At 48.5% G+C, this 24,000-nt stretch overlaps 1 protein-coding gene and 1 long non-coding RNA gene across 2 annotated transcripts in view; one reads left to right on the top strand and one right to left on the bottom strand.

Moving 5' to 3' along the window:
* DDX41 (DEAD-box helicase 41) overlaps positions 1-18,812 on the bottom strand; it is a 153,224-nt gene extending 134,412 nt beyond the window's left edge. The window contains exons 1-6 of the mRNA XM_063927969.1: positions 18,671-18,812; positions 12,551-12,640; positions 12,093-12,252; positions 11,877-11,951; positions 11,707-11,767; positions 11,467-11,603 (exon numbers count right to left, since the gene is read on the bottom strand). Coding sequence (XP_063784039.1) covers positions 11,467-11,603; positions 11,707-11,767; positions 11,877-11,951; positions 12,093-12,252; positions 12,551-12,640; positions 18,671-18,706 — 559 coding nt within the window. The 5' untranslated portion in view covers positions 18,707-18,812. The remainder of the gene's footprint in view (positions 1-11,466; positions 11,604-11,706; positions 11,768-11,876; positions 11,952-12,092; positions 12,253-12,550; positions 12,641-18,670) is intronic.
* Positions 18,813-18,858: 46 nt separating this feature from the next.
* LOC134933031 (uncharacterized) overlaps positions 18,859-24,000 on the top strand; it is an 88,685-nt gene continuing 83,543 nt past the window's right edge. The window contains exon 1 of the long non-coding RNA XR_010179570.1: positions 18,859-18,995. This is a non-coding gene — a long non-coding RNA (uncharacterized LOC134933031). The remainder of the gene's footprint in view (positions 18,996-24,000) is intronic.

Below are 24,000 nucleotides of genomic sequence, written 5' to 3'. Positions count from 1 at the left end.
TTCACATAGATACGGAGAGCCCGTACTACATCCAAAGACCGCTCTTTGGTAGACAACTCAGGAGAATTAAAGACTGGAACCACAATCTCCTGGTTAAGGTGGAAGAAAGATACCACCTTGGGTAAATAACCTGGCCGTGTTATAAGAACCGCTCGATCACGGTGAAAAATCAAATAGGGGGACTTATAGGATAAGGCACCCAAGTCCGAGACCCTTCTAGCTGAAGCAATAGCCAGCAAGAACAACACCTTAAGGGAAAGCCACTTAAGGTCAGCAGAGGTAAGAGGCTCAAACGGAGACTCTTGTAAGGCCTCCAAAACCACTGACAGATCCCAAGGGGCCACAGGTGGCACATAAGGAGGCTGAATCCGTAACACACCCTGAGTGAATGTATGTACATCAGGCAGGGTAGCAATTGTTCTCTGAAACCAAACCGACAAGGCTGAGATGTGAACCTTGAGGGAGGCCAGACGCAAGCCTAAGTCTAGGCCCTGTTGTAGAAAAGCCAATAGTTTGGCCATACTAAACTTGAAAAAGTCATGATTGTGAGACGCACACCAAGTAACGTAAGCATTCCAGACCCTATGGTAGATCCGAGCAGAAGCCGGCTTACGGGCCTTCAACATAGTTTGAACGACTGCCTCAGAAAAACCCTTGGCCCTCAGGACGGAAGCCTCAAGGGCCATTCCGTCAAAGCCAGACGGGCCAAATCCTGGTAAACACAAGGGCCCTGAACGAGGAGGTCTGGTCGTTGTTGAAGTAGAAGGGGACGATCCCACGAGAGACCTAGGAGATCAGAGAACCAGTGCCGTCTGGGCCACGCTGGAGCAACCAAAAGCAGGTTTCCTCCTTCTTGCTTGAACTTCCAAATTACTCTGGGCAGAAGTGACACCGGAGGGAACACGTACGGTAGCTGAAAGTTCCATGGAATTGCCAGAGTATCCACGAACGCAGCCTGAGGATCCCTTGTTCTTGTTCTGAAGACCGGAACCTTGTGATTGTGTCGAGACGCCATCAGATCCACATTCGGAAGGCCCCACGTGTCCACCAGAAGTTGAAACACCTCCGGATGGAGGCTCCACTCTCCGACATGTACGTTCTGACAACTGAGATAGTCCGCCTCCCAGTTCAGAACGCCCGGAATGAACACTGCGGATATGGCCGGCAGATGGCGTTCTGCCCACTGAAGAATCCGCGATACTTCCCTCAGTGCCATGCGGCTTACAGTGCCGCCTTGATGATTGATGTACACCACTGTGGTGGCGTTGTCCGACTGTACTTGAATAGGTCTGTTCTGTATTAGATGCAGGGCCATTCTCAAAGCATTGAACACTGCCCGCAGTTCCAGAATATTGATCGGGAGCAGAGACTCCTCCTTGGTCCACCGACCCTGAAGAGGGTGTTGTTCCAACACCGCTCCATAACCTCTCAGACTATCATCCGTCGTCAGAAGGACCCAGTCGGATATCCAGAAGGGACGGCCCCTGCTCAATTGTTGGTCCTGTAGCCACCAGCTCAGTGACAGGCAGACCTCCGGAGACAATGAGATCATGTGATATATGATCCGGTGAAGCAGGTCGTCCCACTTGGTCAGAATTAATTTCTGCAGAGGGCGAGAGTGGAACGGAGCATTCTCCATGTCGATAGCCGACACCATGAGACCCAGCACTTGCATTGCCGAATGAATCGACACTTGCGGACGAGATAGGAAGCATCGAATCCTGTCCTGAAGCTTCAGGACCTTCTCCTGAGACAGGAACAACCGTTGGTTGCGAGTGTCCAATAACGCTTCCAGATGTAACATGCACCGAGCAGGAACCAGGGAGGACTTTTTCCAGTTGATCAGCCACCCGTGGGCTGTCATGCACTGGACCGTCAGATCAAGATGACACAGGAGAAGTTCTGGGGAATTTGTCAGGATCAACAAATGATCTAAGTACGGTAGGATTCTGACCCCTTGATGGCGGAGTGTAACCGTCATGACCGCCATAACTTTGGTGAAAACTCGGGGAGCCGTTGTCAAACCAAAGGGTAATGCCCGAAATTGGTAATGAAGGTTGCCCACCGCAAACCTCAGGTACTGCTGATGAGATACCGCAATAGGAATATGTAGGTAGGCATCCTGTTTGTCCAGGGAGACCATATAGTCCCCAGGCTCCAAGGCCAGAACAAAAGAGCGCAGTGTTTCCATACGAAACTTGGAGATCCGCACATGCTTGTTCAAGCATGAGAATGGGCCGCGAGGACCCGTTCGGTTTCGGGACTAGGAACAGCGGTGAATAGTACCACTTGCCTCTCTGAGCCAGAGGCACCTGTACTACCACTCCTGTGGTCAGGAGGGAATGTACCACCGAGTGCAACGTGTTTGCTTTTGCCAGATCCAGAGGCACATCCATCAGGCAAAATCGATGAGGGGGACGATTCTTGAAGGGTATGGCGTAACCTCGAGCGACGACTTCCCTCACCCAGGTATCTGAAGTGGTCTTCAACCATTCCTGGGCAAAACCTAGAAGTCGGCCCCCACCCTGGGATCCCCCAGAGGGATGCCCGCCCCATCATGCGGCAGGCTTGTCAGCTTTGGAAGCTGGCTGACGGGCGGCCCAGGCCCGTTTCGGTCTGGGCTTGGCAGGTCTGGAAGCACAAGCTTGCTTCTGGTACGCCTGACCTTTTGCTTTTCCTGGAGAATGAAAGGGCCGAGGGAAAAAACTTTTAGCCTTCTGTGCTAAAGGTGCCGTACTAGGTAGGCAAGCTGTGTTAGCAGTACCCAGGTCAGCCACAATCTTATTGAGGTCTTCTCCAAAGAGAATGTCTCCCTTGAAAGGAAGCACCTCCGGGGTTTTCTTGGAATCCATATCCACCGACCAGGATCTCAACCAAAGGATACGTCTGGCCAAGACGTACGCAGTAGCAGCCTTGGCCGCGAGCACCCCGGCATCAGACTCCGCCTCCTTAAGGTACAGAGAAGCCGTGGCAATATACGAGAGACATTGTTGAGCATGCTCAGACGCATCGGAAGGCAGTTCTGCCTCAAGTTCCTAAGCCCACTCCTCAACAGCTTCAGCAGCCAAGTCGCTGCAATAGTTGGCCTATGCACAGCCCCCGGTATAAATCGCTTTTAAACAGCCCTCGACACGCCGATCCGTCGGATCCTTCAGAGAAGTGACGGTAGTTACTGGCAGAGCAGAGGAAACAACCATACGTGCCACATGAGAATCTACAGGCGGAGGGGTTTCCCAATTTCTCTGACGTCCTAAGTGGATGCTGGGACTCCGTAAGGACCATGGGGAATAGCGGCTCCACAGAAGACTGGGCACAACTATAAAGAAAGCTTTAGACTACTGGTGTGCACTGGCTCCTCCCACTATGACCCTCCTCCAGACTTCAGTTAGAATCTTGTGCCCGGCTGAGCTGGATAAACACTAGGGGCTCTCCTGAGCTCCTAGAAAGAAAGTATATTTAGGTTTTTTATTTTACAGTGAGATCTGCTGGCAACAGACTCACTGCAGCGAGGGACTAAGGGGAGAAGAAGCGAACCTACCTAACTGGTGGTAGTTTGAGCTTCTTAGGCTACTGGACACCATTAGCTCCAGAGGGATCGACCGCAGGACCCGACCTTGGTGTTCGTTCCCGGAGCCGCGCCATCGGACCCCTTACAGAGCCAGAAGCAAGAAGTGTTCCGGAAAAATCGGCGGCAGAAGACTTCAGACTTCAACAAGGTAGCGCACAGCACTGCAGCTGTGCGCCATTGCTCCTCATACACACCTCACACTCTGGTCACTGATGGGTGCAGGGCGCTGGGGGGGGGCGCCCTGAGGGCAATATAAGACACCTTGGCTGGCAAATCTACACCATATATAGTCAGGAAGGCTATATAGGTGTAAAAATACCCCTGCCAGAATTCCAGAAAAAGCGGGAGAAGTCCGCCGGAAAAGGGGCGGGGCCATCTCCCTCAGCACACTGGCGCCATTTTTCCCTCACAGCTCCGCTGGAAGGACGCTCCCTGGCTCTCCCCTGCAGTTGTCAAGCTACACAAGGGTAAAAAAGAGAGGGGGGGCACTAAATTTAGGCGCTGTATATATAAAACAAGCAGCTATAAGGGAAAACACTCATTTATAGTGGGATCCCTGTGTTATATAGCGCTCTGGTGTGTGCTGGCATACTCTCTCTCTGTCTCCCCAAAGGGCTTTGTGGGGTCCTGTCCTCTGTCAGAGCATTCCCTGTGTGTATGCGGTGTATCGGTACATCTGTGTCGACATGTTTGATGAGGAGGCTTATGTGGAGGCGGAGCAGATGCCTATAAATGTGATGTCACCCCCTGCGGGGTCGACACCTGAGTGGATGGTGCTGTGGAAGGAATTACGCGACAGTGTCGACTCCTTGCATAAAAGGTTTGACGACATACCAAATGTGGGACAGCCGGCTTCTCAGCCTGTGCCTGCCCAGGCGTCTCAAAAGCCATCAGGGGCTCTAAAACGCCCGCTACCTCAGATGGCAGACACAGATGTCGACACGGATACTGACTCCAGTGTCGACGACGATGAGACTAATGTAACTTCGAGTAGGGCCACACGTTACATGATTGAGGCAATGAAAAATGTTTTGCACATTTCTGATTTCACATTTCCATCTGAGGAGTTAAATGAAGTTTGTGAAGAAGCGTGGGCTTCCCCTGATAAGAAACTGGTAATTTCTAAGAGGTTACTAATGGCGTACCCTTTCCCGCCAGAGGATAGGGCACGTTGGGAAACATCCCCTAGAGTGGATAAAGCGCTCACATGCTTGTCAAAGAAGGTGGCACTACCGTCTCCGGATACGGCCGCCCTGAAGGAATCTGCTGATAGAAAGCAGGAGGCTATCCTGAAGTCTATATATATACACACACACACACACACACACACACACACACACAGGTGTTATACTGAGACCAGCTATTGCTTCAGCATGGATGTGCAGTGCTGCAGCTGCATGGTCAGATTCCCTGTTGGAAAATATTGATACCCTAGACAGGGACACTATATTGCTAACCGTAGAGCATATTAAAGACGCACTTTTATACATGAGGGATGCACAGAGGGATATTTGCCGGCTGGCATCCAAAATTAGTGCAATGTCCATTTCTGCCAGAAGAGGGTTATGGACTCAGCAGTGGACAGGTGATGCAGATTCTAAAAGGCACATGGAAGTTCTGCCTTATAATGGTGAGGAGTTGGACCTCGTTTCCACAGCAACAGCTGGGAAGTCTACATTTTTACCCCATGTTCCCTCACAGCCAAAGAAAGCACCGTATTATCAGGTACAGTCCTTTCGGCCCAATAGGGGCAAGCGGGTTAAGGGCGCGTCCTTTCTGCCCAGAGGCAGAGGTAGGGGGAAAAAGCTGCAGCATACAGCCAGTTCCCAGGAGCAAAAGTCCTCCCCCGCTTCCTCTAAGTCCACAGCATGACGCTGGGGCTCCACAGGCGGAGCCAGATACGGTGGGGGCCCGTCTCAAATATTTCAGCAATCAGTGGGCTCGCTCACGGGTGGATCCCTGGATCTTTCAAATAGTATCTCAGGGGTACAAGCTGGAATTCGAGACGTCTCCCCCCCGCCGTTTCCTCAAATCTGCCTTACCAACCACTCCCTCAGGCAGGGAGGGAGTGTTACAGGCAATTCACAAGCTGTATTCACAACAGGTGATAGTAAAGGTGCCCCTACTTCAACAAGGACGGGGTTACTATTCCACAATGTTTGTGGTACCGCAACCGGACGATTCGGTGAGACACATTTTAAATTTGAAATCCTTGAACACATATATAAAAAAATTCAAGTTCAAGATGGAATCGCTCAGGGCGGTTATTGCAAGCCTGGACGAGGGGGATTACATGGTATCACTGGACATCAAGGATGCTTACCTGCATGTCCCCATTTACCATCCTCACCAGGAGTACCTCAGATTTGTGGTACAGGATTGTCATTACCAATTCCAGACGTTGCCGTTCGGTCTATCCACGGCTCCGAGGGTCTTTACCAAGGTAATGGCCGAAATGATGATACTCCTTCGAAACAAGGGAGTTTTAATTATCCCGTACTTGGACGATCTCCTGATAAAGGCGAGGTCCAGGGAGCAGTTGTTGGTCGGGGTAGCACTATCTCGGGAGGTGCTACAACAGCACGGCTGGATTCTAAATATTCCAAAGTCACAGCTGGTCCCTACGACACGTCTACTGTTCCTGGGGATGGTTCTGGACACAGAACAGAAAAAAGTGTTTCTCCCGGAGGAGAAGGCCAAGGAGCTGTCATCTCTAGTCAGAGGCCTCCTAAAACCAAAACAGGTGTCGGTGCATCACTACACGCGGATCCTGGGAAAGATGGTAGCTTCCTACGAAGCAATTCCATTCGGCAGGTTCCATGCAAGAACCTTTCAGTGGGACCTGTTGGACAAGTGGTCCGGATCGCATCTTCAGATGCATCGGCTGATAACCCTGTCTCCAAGGACAAGGGTGTCTCTGCTGTGGTGGCTGCAGAGTGCTCATCTTCAAGAGGGCCGCAGATTCGGCATACAGGACTGGGTCCTGGTGACCACGGATGCCAGCCTTCGAGGCTGGGGGGCAGTCACACAGGGAAGAAACTTCCAAGGACTATGGTCAAGTCAGGAGACTTCCCTGCACATAAATATTCTGGAACTAAGGGCCATTTACAATGCCCTAAGTCAGGCAAAACCCCTGCTTCAAAACCAGCCGGTACTGATCCAGTCAGACAACATCACGGTGGTCGCCCATGTAAACCGACAGGGCGGCACGAGAAGCAGAACGGCGATGGCAGAAGCCACAAGGATTCTCCGATGGGCGGAAAATCACGTGTTAGCACTGTCAGCAGTGTTCATTCCGGGAGTGGACAACTGGGAAGCAGACTTCCTCAGCAGGCACGACCTCCACCCGGAAGAGTGGGGACTTCATCCAGAAGTCTTCCAAATGATTGTAAACCGTTGAGAAAGGCCACAGGTGGACATGATGGCGTCCCGCCTCAACAAAAAGCTAGAAAAGTATTGCGCCAGGTCAAGAGACCCGCAGGCGATAGCTGTGGACGCTCTAGTGACACTGTGGGTGTACCGGTCGGTTTATGTGTTCCCTCCTCTTCCTCTCATTCCAAAGGTACTGAGGATAATAAGGAGAAGAGGAGTAAAAACTATACTCATTGTTCCGGATTGGCCAAAAAGAGCTTGGTACCCGGAACTTCAAGAAATGATCTCAGAGGACCCATGGCCTCTGCCGCTCCGACAGGACCTGCTGCAGCAGGGGCCCTGTCTGTTCCAAGACTTACCGCGGCTGCGTTTGACGGCATGGCGGTTTAACACCGGATCCTGAAGGAAAAGGGCATTCCGAAGGAAGTCATTCCTACGCTGATTAAAGCTAGGAAAGAAGTTACCGCAAACCATTATCACCGCATTTGGCGAAAATATGTTGCGTGGTGTGAGGCCAGGAAGGCCCCAACGGAGGAATTTCAGCTAGGTCGATTTCTGCACTTCCTACAGTCAGGGGTGACTATGGGCCTAAAATTGGGTTCCATTAAGGTCCAGATTTCGGCTCTATCGATTTTCTTCCAGAGAGAACTGGCTTCACTACCTGAAGTTCAGACTTTTGTTAAGGGAGTGCTGCATATTCAGCCCCCTTTTGTGCCTCCAGTGGCACCTTGGGATCTCAACGTGGTGTTGGATTTCCTAAAGTCACATTGGTTTGAGCCACTAAAAACCGTGGATTTGAAATATCTCACGTGGAAAGTGGTCATGTTGTTGGCCTTGGCTTCGGCCAGGCGTGTATCAGAATTGGCGGCTTTGTCATGTAAAAGCCCTTATCTGATTTTCCATATGGATAGGGCAGAATTGAGGACTCGTCCCCAGTTTCTCCCTAAAGTGGTATCAGCTTTTCATCTGAACCAACCTATCGTGGTGCCTGCGGCTACTAAAGACTTGGAGGCTTCCAAGTTGTTGGACGTAGTCAGGGCCCTGAAAATCTATGTTTCCAGGACAGCTGGAGTCAGAAAGACTGACTCGCTATTTATCCTGTATGCGCCCAACAAGTTGGGTGCACCTGCTTCAAAGCAGACTATTGCTCGCTGGATCTGTAGTACGATTCAGCTTGCACATTCTGCGGCTGGACTGCCGCATCCTAAATCAGTGAAAGCCCATTCCACGAGGAAGGTGGGCTCTTCTTGGGCGGCTGCCCGAGGGGTCTCGGCTCTACAACTTTGCCGAGCAGCTACTTGGTGGGGGTCAAACACATTTGCAAAATTCTACAAGTTTGACACCCTGGCTGAGGAGGACCTAGAGTTTGCCCATTCGGTGCTGCAGAGTCATCCGCACTCTCCCGCCCGTTTGGGAGCTTTGGTATAATCCCCATGGTCCTTACGGAGTCCCAGCATCCACTTAGGACGTCAGAGAAAATAAGAATTTACTCACCGGTAATTCTATTTCTCGTAGTCCGTAGTGGATGCTGGGCGCCCATCCTAAGTGCGGATTGTCTGCAATACTTGTATATAGTTATTGTTTAACTAAAGGGTTATTGTTGAGCCATCTGTTGAGAGGCTCAGTTGTTATCATACTGTTAACTGGGTATTGTATCACGAGTTATACGGTGTGATTGGTGTGGCTGGCATGAGTCTTACCCAGGATTCAAAATCCTTCCTTATTGTGTCAGCTCTTCCGGGCACAGTATCCTAACTGAAGTCTGGAGGAGGGTCATAGTGGGAGGAGCCAGTGCACACCAGTAGTCTAAAGCTTTCTTTATAGTTGTGCCCAGTCTCCTGCGGAGCCGCTATTCCCCATGGTCCTTACGGAGTCCCAGCATCCACTACGGACTACGAGAAATAGAATTACCGGTGAGTAAATTCTTATTTTTTACATACCTCCGCAGAGAGAGGATAGCGGGCCAACAGTGTCTTATTCTGTGTCAATTTTGTCCCCGGATTTTCCCAGGATTCCTGACATATGTCAACCAAGTGTTTAGAATGGGGTAAAACTTGTTTAACCACCTTCTTACGTTTAAACCTATCCGGATTCTTGGAGACAGTCTCAGAATCATCAGACACCTGAAAAATGAGCCGTATCGCCTCAATCAAATCCGGGACATCCACCAATGACTTCCGTTACCCATCCGAAACATCGTCAGTGTGCGTGGGGTCAGTATACGCACCGTCCTCGTCAGAGGACGTGTCTGGAATAGCAGTGGATTGGGAGGAGGTAATGGCCCGTTTAGAAGATGACTTAGTCTTATGCGGGCGAGAGTGACCCTTAGATTTAGTCATAGATCAGTTCAAATGCTGTAACTGAGTGGAAAGCTAATCTGCCCAAGGCGGATTCACAGCAGGGACCATAAACTGTGGCAGTGGCACAGGTGGTCCCACAGGGGGCGTTAATTTAGTTACAAGCGTGTTTAACAATGTGGATAATGTAGCCCAAGGAGGGTCTTAGGATGCCCAAGGTGCTACCGACCCACTGGGGGGCAGGGAACCCCCTGAACCTGAACTCTCAGCTGCCATATTATCCTCCGGTAAGTACGCGGCCTCACTACCACGCAGTGTGGGAGAAGCCCCAACGTCGTTGCCATGTGTAGCAGACATAACTATGTGAACAATAATGGGCAACCTGGTACAAAGTGTAGCAGCACTATACCTAGCAAGAACTCTCAGAAAAGAAGCCTAAGATAGCACAGACCGAGAGTTCAAGAGATATAGATTATATGGTGACTATAAATCACAAGTAAAAATACACCATCAGTATATCTTGTGATACAACCCTATATTAAACATAAAGAAAAACCTGAAACACTTGGCCCCCTCAGGTATAGTAATATAGGAATAGCCCACTGAGTGAAATACCCTGCAATAACGCAACCACACAGCAGCTACATGCACACACACGTACATAGGGGGTAATTCCAAGTTGATCGCAGCAGGAAATTTTTTAGCAGTTGGGCAAAACCATTTGCACTGCAGTGGGGGCAGATATAACATTTGAGAGAGAGTTATATTTGGGTGGGTTATTTTGTTTCTGTGCAGGGTAAATACTGGCTGCTTTATTTTTACACTGCAATTTAGATTGCAGATTGAACTCACCACACCCAAATCTATCTCTCTCTGCACATGTTATATCTGCCTCCCCTGCACTGCACATGGTTTTGCCCAACTGCTAAAAAATTTCCTGCTGCGATTAACTTGGAATTACCCCCATAGTCACAAGCGTACCATGCAGAAATGATGTACCATAAACTGCACTGGACTAGCAATACAAAGTAATACTCAGTATGGCTATATAACAATAGATGTAACAATGCACAGTAAACACTGGATGTATATCACAGGGTGTTTGTACCACACAACCCTGACAGTATGCACTCTCTTTCTTAACTAGCACAGTCGCAGTGACAGGTAGAATACTCAAGTGTCCTGTAGGAAGCACAGCACTGGCAGTCAGGCGGTTCCACAGAGGAGGATTTGCCCTAGCAGTCCCAGGAACAGCAAGGCTCTGTCTGTAATGGCTGCTGACCGGGAGTGAGGGAGAGGGAGGCAGCTCCAGGGCGGGAACATTGCTGAAATGGCACCCTGGGGCTGGGGCCCTCAGGTACGACCTGCTCCCCCCCCCTGCTGGCATCCCAAACGGGTGCTTGCGGGCAGTGTAAAAACTGAGGTTTTATAAGAAAATGTCCCCTGACCTGTGCCCTGAGTCGACCCTGGTAGCTAGTGGAGCGGCTGCCCAGTATTCAGTGCGCGCGCGGCCCGCCTCCTACGGCCGCGCTGGATCGCGGTAAAGTGCGGCACAGGAGCCCCTTGCCTCCCCCTTGTCTGCGGCCCTGCGATCCGGGAGATGGCAGCGTGTGTGTGACTCACTTTTAGAAGAAGCCGGCGCCTCCGCTGCAGTGAGCCGGCAACCAGGGCATGGGAGTACACAGCGCCGCTGGGGGTTATGGAGCTGCACGCAGGGAAGTTGAGACTTTGCCTGCAGCAGCCCTGTAGTCTTCTAGTACAAGAATCTTCTTCTTTTCTGTTAAAATGAAGCTCTGAATAGGCTGCCTAAGGCAGCCTCCTGTTAAGTGCCTGCATACTGCATGGCACCAACTTACAAACTGAGCTCCCTGTGCATGGAGGCGGGGTTATAGAGGAGGCGGCGCTGTGCATCTTAAGAACAGTCAAAAGCTTTGAGCCTGTTGGTGCCTCGGATCAAGATCCTACTCTACACCCCGATGTTAAATCCTTGTGGAGCCCAGTGTACCCCGCAGCAGAAAAAATGTTACAGCTATAAAATTTGATGACACCACACTTGAGGGATAATGATCCAATAACAGAGATTTTTATAGCAAGCCGGGTGTTGTTGAGTCACCATAAGCGATGACAGAGAAAGGCCAAGACCAGATACAACTTCTACTTATACGAAGACAAGCCATTAGGGGAAAAGAGAACTGTACAATCTGAGAAACATTCATAACTTTGACTTGCCTGCGGGGAGCTTCATTTCCTTAAAACTCTTTATGGGTGCAGGAATCCCATCACCTTCAACCAGAATATGGTATTTTCGCCGGACACGTTCATGACGTGCTTGTGACATTGCTAAAATATAGCGTGGTGCTTTCCAGCTGTCAAGAAAGGAGATTATTAATAAAGCATTATAAAAATGATTCCAGAAAAGTTCCAGTATAAATTTCAATGTAAAATAAAAGTTCCAAGGCACAGGCTTACCTTGTCTTTATTGGGTCATCATAGGTAATACCTTTTGCCATTTCCTTTACAGACATCAGGGCTGAATTGATTAAAAAAAAGTGTAATTAGTATAGTGTACTCATGCCTAGTGACTGCGTACTCTTCAGTGGGTATGTAATGTGCTAATGTATATGCCACACAGTGCTCACCTCTCCCCTCTGTCACACTCTCCAAGATCTTCTCTTCTTCTTTCAGCTGCTTCTCCTTTGCAGACTCTTTTCTAGCTGTAATACAAAACTAGACTAATGAGCAGTTTCCAACTGCCATGTTTCCCAAACATGCAAATAACTAGCAGGCATCATGTATTTAATAGAGGACCACAAAAAGCAGGTATTTACAAAGGCACCTTAGGTGCCCCCACACACCTTCTGCCTTCTCTTTTAAGTGTTGATGTTGATCCAGAAGACTGACATTTGACCGGGGTCCCAAGGGAATATCATCTTCATCCCCCCGATGGTCACTGCCACTATCCTTCTGCTCTTCCTCAATCACTCCCTTCCTGCGCATCTGCATCCGCTTTAGAAGCTGCACATATGAAATAAACCATTAAGTGAGTTCTTGGCATTTCCAGCAGTGAACCTACTATGGTCACTGTATTAGCTTTTGAACCCACTGTTCTAGTTTCATGGATGCATATTCTTTTCATTACTTTAACGTTCTCTACAAATAAAGATTCTTCTTCTTAAAGAAGCAGAGTAGTAAATTGGTGCCTTGTCCAAAACAGAACACACAATAGATTTGTATATTAGGATTAGCTAGACCCACTAAAAATGGCTCGCACACAATATAAGTTAGCAATATAGAAAATGAAAAGATAATTTACCATCTGCTGCCTCCTCAGCTTAACTGGTACATAAGGCACATAGTCTTCATCATCGCTAAGTGCAAGCTCCTCTTTCTCTGCATGAACTCTCTAGGGAATGACAGATATTAAAAAGCACATCTTAACATATTTAGAACATATAGTGTGTGTGTGTGTGTGTGTGTGTGTGTGTGTGTGTGTGTGTGTGTGTACATATGATCCCAATGTTTCAAAATAATGTGTGTGGATAAAACAATGTAGAATTAAGGAATCAGCAGAATCTTTCTTATAAAGTAATTGCACCTTCACCAGCACAATGCCAAGAACCGGGTGTACTGGAATTGTGCAAGACTAATGGGCCCTACACACTGCGCGATCCGCTGCTGAACTGCCCGATGGCGGATATGGGCGACCCGGCGGCGGGGAGGCAGTGACGGGGGGAGTGAAGTTTCTTCACTCCCCCCCCCCCCCATCACCCGGCTCTAGGGAGGCCAATCCCGGGATTTGGGCCCCAAAATGCCGGGATTCGAATCACGGGATCAGAGCCTCCAATCCCAGGATTAGGTTGCGCATGCGCAGTTTTGCCGGGCAGCGCCGAGCACTATAGTACAGCGCTGCCCGGCTGTGCGGCCCGGCTGTCAGCGAGGTATTACTTACATCTCGGGCAGCCATGAACACACAGTGACCGCGACGGCGGCATTTCAAATGTAGCGCCGGCCGCCAGCAAATCGAAGCTGGCGAACCGGCAGCCAATCAGGACAGCAGTAGTGGCTCCCGATTGGCTGCCGGACTGCCAGTTCTGACTGGCTGGCAGCCGGCGCTACATTTGAAATGCCGCAGCGTGGTCACTGTGTGTCCATGGTTACTGCCCGCCTAATAGTAAGAAGCCAGCGTGAGATGAGACCGGCAACTGCCCAGCCAGCCGCAGAACTGAGCAGATTTAAGGGACCAGTGGGTGACGTCATCGACAACTGCCGATCGCGGCTAGATGCACCCAAGGACACCGCACTAATGGAAAGCGGAGGAAAAGGTACCGGTTAGGGTAAGATAGGGACAGGTAACCTGTCCCATTATCAAACTCCAGCACACCAGTTTTCCTTATCACACTAAAAGGGCTGTAAACATTTATTGAACAAACCCTTTCTTTTCACAGATGCCACTGACATTATTATTATTATTATTATTATTATTATTATTATTTTGAATACTATTTCTTTAGTTCCTTTTTTACTTTTTCACTGGCGCCCATAACAATTGTTACACACCTAATAGTAATACTTTAGTATCGCTACCTACTACACCCTCCCTCACTCCTCCCTACACCCACCCTCCCTTCCTGCTCCTTACATCCATTCTTCTGTGCTGCTCCCTACACCCACCCTCCCTTCCTGCTCCTTACATCCATTCTTCTGTGCTGCTCCCTACATCCTCCCTACACCCACCCTCCCATCCTGCTCCTTACATCCATTCTTCTGTGCTGCTCCCTACACCCACCCTCCCTTCCTGCTCCTTACATCCATTCTTCTGTGCTGCTCCCTACACCCACCCTCCCTGCTCCTTACATCCATTCTTCTGTGCTGCTCCCTACACCCACCCTCCCATCCTGCTCCTTACATCCATTCTTCTGTGCTGCTCCCTACACCCACCCTCCCTTCCTGCTCCTTACATCCATTCTTCTGTGCTGCTCCCTACATCCTCGCTACACCCACCCTCTCTTGCTGCCCTCCAAATCCACTCTCCCTGCTCCTTACACTGATCCCTACTACAATCCCGGGATTGAGCATTTTTCAATCCCGAATCCCGGGATTGAAAAAATGGCCCGGGATTGGCCTCCCTACCCGGCTCCATAGGAGCGCAGGCAAATATGGACGAGATCGTCCATATTGGCCTGCATGCATAGCCGACGGGGCACCAGCGATGAACGAGAGCGGGGCCGCGCATCGTTCATCGCTGGAGTCTCCACACTCAAAGATATGAACGGTATCTCGTTCATATCTTTCACTAATATTGCGCAGTGTTGTAGGGCCCATTAGAGGCAATTTTGCAGGCAGATTGCATTGTGCTATATAAAGTTTATATGAGTTACACACATGTTGATAGAATGAAATCAGGGATAAAGCAATGTACCATGGATAGCAATATTTGTTGTTGTTTTTTTGTTAAGGCTGTTGGCGATATATCAAATAGTGAACACTTTATATATGTGTACAGAATATCTCAGTTCTCTTCATGTGCGAGTCTCCCAAGTGTCGGAGAACAGTACTAGTGCACATCTCTGACTTTACCATATGTGCTCCTTAAGCGGTAAAGCATAAATATAATAATCATGGAGATGGGGCTATAGTGTATACCAGAATAAAGGTGCCACAGATAATGGATAAAGCTGCATGAAGATAACAAGATCTGAATATCAACAGGCAGAATTCCAAAACTACTATTTTAGCCTAACATTAACCCTACTGAATTGTGTTTCCATCTTCACTAAATCCCAGATAAAGCAGTTTATTTTTTTAAATGCTGTTTTTTCCCTCATGACCATAATTTCTTATAAAAGTAATACAAGGCATTTACCGTCTGTTTCGTATATATACACCCTAAAGTTACATTAATATCAAGAAATATAAAGCAGGGAGCTCACAGTAGAGCTGATATCTTATTGTTTGCTATACTGAATTGTCACCAGGGGGGTAATTCAGAGTTGATCGCAGCAGCATATTTGTTAGCAGTTGGCCAAAACCATGTGCACTGCAGGTGTGGCAGATATAACATGTGCAGAGAGAGTTAGATTTTGGTGGCTTATGTTGTTTCTGTGCAGGGTAAATACTGGCTGCTTTATTTTTACACTGCAATTTAGATGTCAGTTTGAACACACCCCACCCAAATCTAACTCTGTCTGCACATGTTATATCTGCACCCCATCCCCCACCCCCTGCAGTGTACATGGTTTTGCCCAGCTGCTAACAAATTTGCTGCTTCAATCAACTCTGAATTAGGCCTCATGTTAAGCACATTTTTACTAAAAAGGGGGGCGGGGAGCAGTTTATTTTTCATAAAAGGACACAGTGTTCTTAAGTGGGCAAAACATGACAGACTGCACCATATGGTGTTGCTACTGGCTGCCAACAGTCCGACTCCAGTAAGACGTAAGGGCCCTACACACTTGCTGATGCATTTAATTTTGACGAATGATAATCGATCATCGTCCAAACTGACTTGCACTGCAAAGCGACAGAGAACCAACGATTAACGACCATGGGGCCAGGCATCGTTTATCGTTGGTGCATACACACTGAGCGATATGAACGATTTCTCGTTCATTAAGGAATGAGAACATTCACATTGCACGCACACATCGGCAAGTGTGTAGGGCGCTTTACACAGAGAGAAATTTAAGGGCATATTATTAAGGAGAGCATACTGCACTGTTAAAATCTCTATCAGTATTGGTGGCAATAAAGCACGTGGCAGGGGGATACCCAACTGACTTTTCAAACAATTGAATCTCCCCCAGTGAAAGAGATAAAGTGGAGAGAGAGAGAAAGAGAGAGAGAAAGTACCAACCAGCTCCTAATGCTGGGCATAAACGGCCAGATAAAATGCCTGTCAGACCGATATCTGCGCTCCTTCTCTGGGGAGTAGACACAGAGCCATCTTAACAGCAGTGTAGGCCCCTGGGCACAGCAATGCACTGGGGCCCCTACCCATCCTCCAGCGGTAGGGGTGGGGGGTGCGGTCAGCAGCAGCTTTGATGTCCTGCGGGGGGTAGGGGGTGTTATATCTGTCGCTCAGCATGTAGGACCTGGAGAATACATTTCTGCTAATTACTCCTTTACTGCACAGATGGGGCAGGAAGGAGAACACTAAACTGTAGAAGTGGCCATTGGGCTGAATGAGAGGGCCCCGGTACATGACTTCCAGGATAGTAGGGGATGTTTAATACGTAGGGGAGGGGTCGATGGTGGAGTGGGCTTAATATTCATTATTTTCTGGTGGTCGGACAGCTTGCTTTACTGCAGATATCTCCGGTTCCTGGAAATAGATTTCTTAGCTTAAATGGGACATAAAAACTAGAGAGTCTCACCTTTCAGGAGGTACTGGGGACTTGGGGATCAGAGTTCAGGAGCCAGAGCAATACACCAACAAAATTATAAAACTGGATACCAGGCGTGTGGAGCTGGAGCAGGGACCAGCTGCTGGAAGGCTGATATCTCTGTTTTGGGCATAGTAGAGACAAGCTGCCAGTGTTCTTCAAAAGGGGAGAGTCCCAGCTTTTGTAGTATACCCTCAGAAAAACTCTAAGTCAGACAAAACCTGAGATATCTGGCTGGGAAGGACAATTAACAGGCTTGGATGGGGGCCGCTGCTTTGAAGTCAGATATCTCCGGTTCCCCAGGGCCGATTTTCAAAAATTTGGTACCCATGGAAAGAGGGTACCCTCAGCTATTAACTAGGGCCCTTTTTACTCATGGGGCCCTTGGGCAAGAGCCCATACAAAAAGACAGCCCTGAGTAGACACTTACCTATTCCTTCCCATGTGAAGGAAGGAACAGGGAAAACGTTTGTCGGTTACCTGTGGTAGGGCACAGACTGACCAATAAGGTCCACTGAATACATAGAAAATATTGTGTCAGACGGACATGCTGGACGACCTGGCACACCCAACCGATCGTTATTTTTAAATCTGTCGGGCCACATACATGCTACAATTATCTGGCCGATCCGATATTGAGTGGATAGGCCAGATAATCGTAGCGTGCATGCCCAGCACAACTGTCATTTTTCAAACACAACCTGTAATATGGCAGTTAGAAGCTGACTGGCTGGTACTTTGGGGTAGATGTATGAAACATCGATATGGGGAAGAAGTGGTATCTGATAGTGCTTCTCCCGCATGTGTTACAGCAGCGATGTGTGCGGAATGACATGCTAAAAGTTAGAACACAGATATGCAGGGCAATGTATGAATGGTGAGTGGCACTGACTGTTCCGACAGCTGCAGGTGTTGTTGCCCATACACTACAGCAGGGATAGTGATGTCCCTGGCTGTAGTAGCTGCCAGCTATGGGCTGCATTGGAGATCTTGATCTCCCGCATGCACCCTGGAGCCGGCCAGGCATGGAGATACAGCGAATCAGCACTAAGCTGATGTGCTGTGGCAGGGACTGCTGGAGGGGGTAGTTTTCAGTCCCGTGCTCCAGCAAACAAGATGTTCTTACATCTTGACGATGTACCTTCCTGCTTTGCCTCGGTAAAAAGGTGAAGCAGGAAGAGCTATAGCGGCACTATATGTGTGCTATAGTACATCCACCACTTTATCGCTCTTCAAGGCTTAGTAAATGGGTATCAAAGTATAGGACAATTAATCAATATGTTCATGCCAGTACTCCCAATAACCAGCTGCAACAGCGAGTGATAACAGCAAATGTAGCAGCAGCATAGGATGACACTGCCATGCTCTGTCTTCCTGTTAGACTGAAAGTTACATGTTCCAGTGCATGTTATATTGGGGATGGGCACTGCTTCCATACAGGACTACTGGGATAGCAGATCTCAGCAAGACATGGTATGACATCCCCGGAAACTAAATGCGAATGTTACCATAACTACACTGCTTCAGAAGAGTAAGACTGTACCCTCACGGCCTTCGCTCGACACACTTTGGACACACAGGCTCATTTCACTGTGCTCGCCCCAGGTTACTATTCCCAATAGATGTGTATAGTGCCATACCCTCCAACTGTACCTTTTTAATAGGTACAGTACCTTTTTTTTATGGTCTGTACCGATTTTTGGCTGTCCAAACTACCATTGAAAGTATAGGAAAAGGGGCGTAACCACGCCCCCTTTACCCGTGGCCACGCCCCTTTTCCTCATTTGTACCGATTTTTATGTGTAAAATGTTGGAGGGTATGTAGTGCTCTCTGACAGCTTAGTTATTCCAGCCCAGGGGGTCCTATGTTCTGAACTTGAGCCTCGGGGAAGCCATCGGCAGCAGCAGGCTCCGGGGCAGATGTATTAAGTGAGATGTGTGTTATGCCGAGCATTATTTTGTGAGCAACGCCGGCTATTACTGAAGCCCATAAGAGGTAAGCTCAGGCTGTTATTGCTGTTGTGTGCGGCCATTCCCTCCACCCCACATACCTTCCTCTCACTACCGCCGTTGCTGTTAGTCTCCATGTTGTCGTCGCTTATAGTACGCTGGCTGCGGTGGCGACAGTCACAAAACAGTAGCTTCCGGGTCTCTGCTGGCGCGCTGTGATGACGTCACGTACCATACGCTAGTAAAAGAGTATCAGGACACGTTCTAAGAACGGTAGGGTCACATGGTATTGCTTATGTATGACGTCACTGTCCCACGTGTTTGTCACACCCACTGCTTGTAGCATTGGACAGAGTGGTAGCGGTTACAGTGGCATTTGAGGGCGGGGCGTGTTGTGTGATAGGAGGAAGATGGTGTCTGCAATCGGTGGGTTAACTAACCTTCGATGTTATACTATAAACTCATTGACAAGTGTGAATACTGTAGTGTAGTATGCATACATGACATGGGGCGTATAGGCCCAGATTTATCGAGTGATAAATAGCACAGTGATAAAATACCAGCAAATCAGATCCTAACTGCCATTTTTCAAAGACAGCCTGTGTCATAGGAGTTAGGAGCTGATTGGTTAGTACTTTACCACCGTGCTATTTAGTGTCTAGGTCGACTCCAACAGGTCGACATGAGTTAAGATTTTTTTTTTTTTAGTCATTTATTCCGTCCAACCGCCAGGAACTCCAATTAGTGTACCGCTTTGGTCCCTATGCTTTGGATATGGTGTCTCGCTCTGCTGCCGCTGCGCTTGGACCAGGTTACTACTGCCAATCATAGTGCACATGGCTGGTAAAGTATGAAAAGTAAAAAAATTGTAAAAAAAAACCAAACCCTCATGTTGCACATATGCTGTGTTGACCATTGTCATGTCGACCTACAGACCAGATACGTAGGATCAGGGATGTGCGGTGAGCTAAATGGCTCAGGAGGCACGGGCTAGCACCAGAGACAGATTTAAATGCAAGACATGAGCCAAAGGTTAGATCTGGGCATTATACACAGGTGCAGCAGTATAAACTGGAAATTTGGTGAGATTTGATCGGAGAAGTGCAGAAAAGGTCAGCAGGTGAGGCACTGCCTCACCTACCATAGACTTTTCTCTAACGTCCTAGTGGATGCTGGGGACTCCGTAAGGACCATGGGGAATAGACGGGCTCCGCAGGAGACAGGGCACTCTAAGAAAGAATTAGGACTACTGGTGTGCACTGGCTCCTCCCTCTATGTCCCTCCTCCAGACCTCAGTTAGAATCTGTGCCCGGACAGAGCTGGGTGCACTTTAGTGAGCTCTCCTGAGCTTGCTAATAAGAAAGTATTTTGTTGGGATTTTTTATTTTCAGAGAGATCTGCTGGCAACAGACTCTCTGCTACGTGGGACTGAGGGGAGAGAAGCAGCCCTACTAACTGCGGATAGGTCATGCTTCTTAGGCTACTGGACACCATTAGCTCCAGAGGGATCGAACACAGGAACGCACCCTTGGTCGTCCGATCCCGGAGCCGCGCCGCCGTCCCCCTCGCAGAGCCAGAAGACAGAAGCCGGCGAGAGAAGCAAGAAGACTTCAAAATCGGTGGCAGAAGACTCCTGTCTTCATATGAGGTAGCGCACAGCACTGCAGCTGTGCGCCATTGCTCCCACATTAAACCCACACACTCCGGTCACTGTAGGGTGCAGGGGGGGCCGCCCTGGGCAGCAATTGGGTACCTCTTGGCATAAAAGAATATATATACAGTTGGGCACTGTATATATGCATGAGCCCCCGCCATTATTTTACACAAAATCGCGGGACAGAAGCCCGCCGCTGAGGGGGCGGGGCTTCTTCCTCAGCACTCACCAGCGCCATTTTCTTCCCACAGCTCCGCTGAGAGGAAGCTCCCCAGGCTCTCCCCTGCAGAATCACAGTAGAAAGAGGGTAAAAAGAGAGGGGGGGGGGGCACATAAATTTAGCGCAAAATCACTAATACAGCAGCTACTGGGTAAACACTAAGTTACTGTGTAATTCCTGGGTTATATAGCGCTGGGGTGTGTGCTGGCATACTCTCTCTCTGTCTCTCCAAAAGGCCTTGTGGGGGTTCTGTCCTCAAATAGAGCATCCCCTGTGTGTGTGGTGTGTCGGTACGCTTGTGTCGACATGTTTGACGAGGAAGGCTATGTGGAAGCAGAGCAGGTGTAGATGAATGTGGTGTCTCCGCCGACGGCGCCGACACCTGATTGGATGGATATGTGGAAGGTGTTAAATGATAATGTAAACTCCTTGCATAAAAGGTTGGATAAAGCTAAAGCCTTGGGACAGTCAGGGTCTCAACCAGTGCCAGATTAAGGTCCACATGGACCTGGAGCTGAGATTTATGTAGGGCCTATTGTTTGTGCAGCAGGTGGTGTGATTAGCATGGTGGGGGTGTGAGTACTGACGGGGCGGTATGACCAGTGGTGTGGGGGAGTGGTCTTAACAGGAGGTGTGCAAAAAAAGAGGGGCGAGTCAGTTAAATCCTTTGGCGCATAGGAAAAGGGAACAAGGGAGACCTATGGAAACGATACAGATTGCTTCCCTAGGTGTATTTCAACTAAGCTAGAAGGGAATTATCTGCGTACCCCCACTCACACTGTACGGGGGTGAGATGTATCCATAAAGGTATCTTTTTCAATCGTAAACCGATGTTTACAAATGTCCAGGCTTTATATCAAGCAGGCAATCAGAAATGTTGAAATAAAGAGACAGAGAGTCGTACCCCAACTCACATGAGAAGAAACTCGATGACTCCTATCAAGGTATCTTTAAGTGTTCAATGCAGGTCTTAATGTGACTTCTCAGCAAAAGACGGTCTCATAGGATTTGTAAAGATAAAACAAACAAACAATGTGTAGTATTTCAAATGACCCCACTTTTGTGTGCAATAACATAGAATGTGGGTAACCTACACCGTGATCATGTAGTATGCTTATGTCATATTTGCTGGGTGCACTGTGCATCTACCCTTCACAATGGTGGAGGAATGAAGCCAAAACGTACCCCTGACTCACACAAGAAAAACTGGGGTGACTCCTATCAAGGTATCTTTAAAACACCAACCACCTCTAATTGGCGTACCCCAACTCACGAGTGAAGGTGTGGACCAATTCTCATCTGGGTTTCTTTATAGCCTTGATATCTTTCTCAATCGTTATTAAACAATTGGACTCAGGAGACTCTTCTTATTCCATACAATCCATAATACAGTTTATTGTTCCAAACAGAATTCCACCAAACAGATAAAACATGTGCAAAATCCGCAAAAAAAAGTTTTAAAAATTTCTAAAAAGATTCCCGCAAGTCTTTCAATGGTTAATACCGGAAAGGTTTGAACCAAGTTAAAAAATCAAGCAAAAATCACAATAAATCCAAAATGAACTCCAGTGTAGTCTATTAAAAAAGAAATTGATGGCTACTCACACAGCGGTATGTCGACGCGTTTCGGTCCTGGGACCTTTATCAAGACATGAGACACCTAGGGAAGCAATCTGTATCGTTTCCATAGGTCTCCCTTGTTCCCTTTTCCTATGCGCCAAAGGATTTAACTGACTCGCCCCTCTTTTTTTGTACATGTTGTTGGATAATAGGTGAAATCCAGTATTGAGTCAGTGTTTTCCATAGGCAGCATTTTCCTTGCGCCGTCGTTTCTATTTGTTACAGTAACACCATTTTTTTAACAGGAGGTGTGGTCTACCATCTGCCTTCAACTATCTCAAACTCCCTCCCCTCTGGCTTATATGAAGCATACATCCTCCTGTTATATTATTGATGATTGCATCGTGTTATATTGATCATTGCACAACCACACACACACACACAAATAATAGTTTATTAATAATATTTCTCTATCGTCCTAAGTGGATGCTGGGGTTCCTGAAAGGACCATGGGGAATAGCGGCTCCGCAGGAGACAGGGCACAAAAAAGTAAAGCTTTTACCAGATCAGGTGGTGTGCACTGGCTCCTCCCCCTATGACCCTCCTCCAGACTCCAGTTAGATTTTGTGCCCGAACGAGAAGGGTGCAATCTAGGTGGCTCTCCTAAAGAGCTGCTTAGAGAAAGTTTAGCTTAGGTTTTTTACCTTACAGTGAGTCCTGCTGGCAACAGGATCACTGCAACGAGGGACTTAGGGGAGAAGTAGTGAACTCACCTGCGTGCAGAGTGGATTTGCTGCTTGGCTACTGGACACTAGCTCCAGAGGGACGATCACAGGTACAGCCTGGATGGTCACCGGAGCCGCGCCGCCGGCCCCCTTGCAGACGCTGAAGAGAGAAGAGGTCCAAAATCGGCGGCTGAAGACTCCTGAGTCTTCATAAAGGTAGCGCACAGCACTGCAGCTGTGCGCCATTTTCCTCTCAGCACACTTCACACAACAGTCACTGAGGGTGCAGAGCGCTGGGGGGGGCGCTCTGAGAGGCAAATAAAAACCTTATTAGAGGCAAAAAATACCTCACATATAGCCCACAGAGGCTATATGGAGATATTTAACCCCTGCCTAACTTCAAAAATAGCGGGAGACGAGCCCGCCGAAAAAGGGGCGGGGCCTATCTCCTCAGCACACAGCGCCATTTTCTCTCACAGAAAAGCTGGAGAGAAGGCTCCCAGGCTCTCCCCTGCACTGCACTACAGAAACAGGGTTAAAACAGAGAGGGGGGGCACTGATTTTGGCGATATTGTATATATATAAAAGATGCTATAAGGGAGAAACACTTATATAAGGTTGTCCCTATAAAATTATAGCGTTTTTGGTGTGTGCTGGCAGGTTCTCCCTCTGTCTCCCCAAAGGGCTAGTGGGTCCTGTCCTCTGTCAGAGCATTCCCGGTGTGTGTGCTGTGTGTCGGTACGTGTGTGTCGACATGTATGAGGACGATGTTGGTGAGGAGGCGGAGAAATTGCCTGTAATGGTGATGTCACTCTCTAGGGAGTCGACACCGGAATGGATGGCTTATTTAGAGAATTACGTGAGAATGTCAACACGCTGCAAGGTCGGTTGACGACATGAGACGGCCGACAATCTATTAGGACCGGTCCAGGCGTCTCAGAAACACCGTCAGGGGTTTTAAAAAACGCCCATTTACCTCAGTCGGTCGACACAGACACAGACACGGACACTGAATACAGTGTCGACGGTGAATAAACAAACGTATTTCTCATTAGGGCCACACGTTAAGGGCAATGAAGGAGGTGTTACGTGTTTCTGATACTACAAGTACCACAAGAAAGGGTATTATGTGGGAGTGAAAAAACTACCTGTAGTTTTTCCTGAATCAGATAAAATAAAATGAAGTGTGTGATGATGCGTAGGGTTACCCCGATAGCAAATATTGGCGTTATACCCTTTCCCGCCAGAAATTAGGGTACGTTGGGAAACACC

The sequence above is a fragment of the Pseudophryne corroboree genome, chromosome 6 (assembly GCF_028390025.1).
Source record: "Pseudophryne corroboree isolate aPseCor3 chromosome 6, aPseCor3.hap2, whole genome shotgun sequence".
Classification (NCBI taxonomy): Eukaryota; Metazoa; Chordata; class Amphibia; order Anura; family Myobatrachidae; genus Pseudophryne; species Pseudophryne corroboree.
The sequence above is the reverse complement of the archived record's forward strand: the minus strand, read 5'-3'. Positions and strand labels throughout refer to the sequence as shown.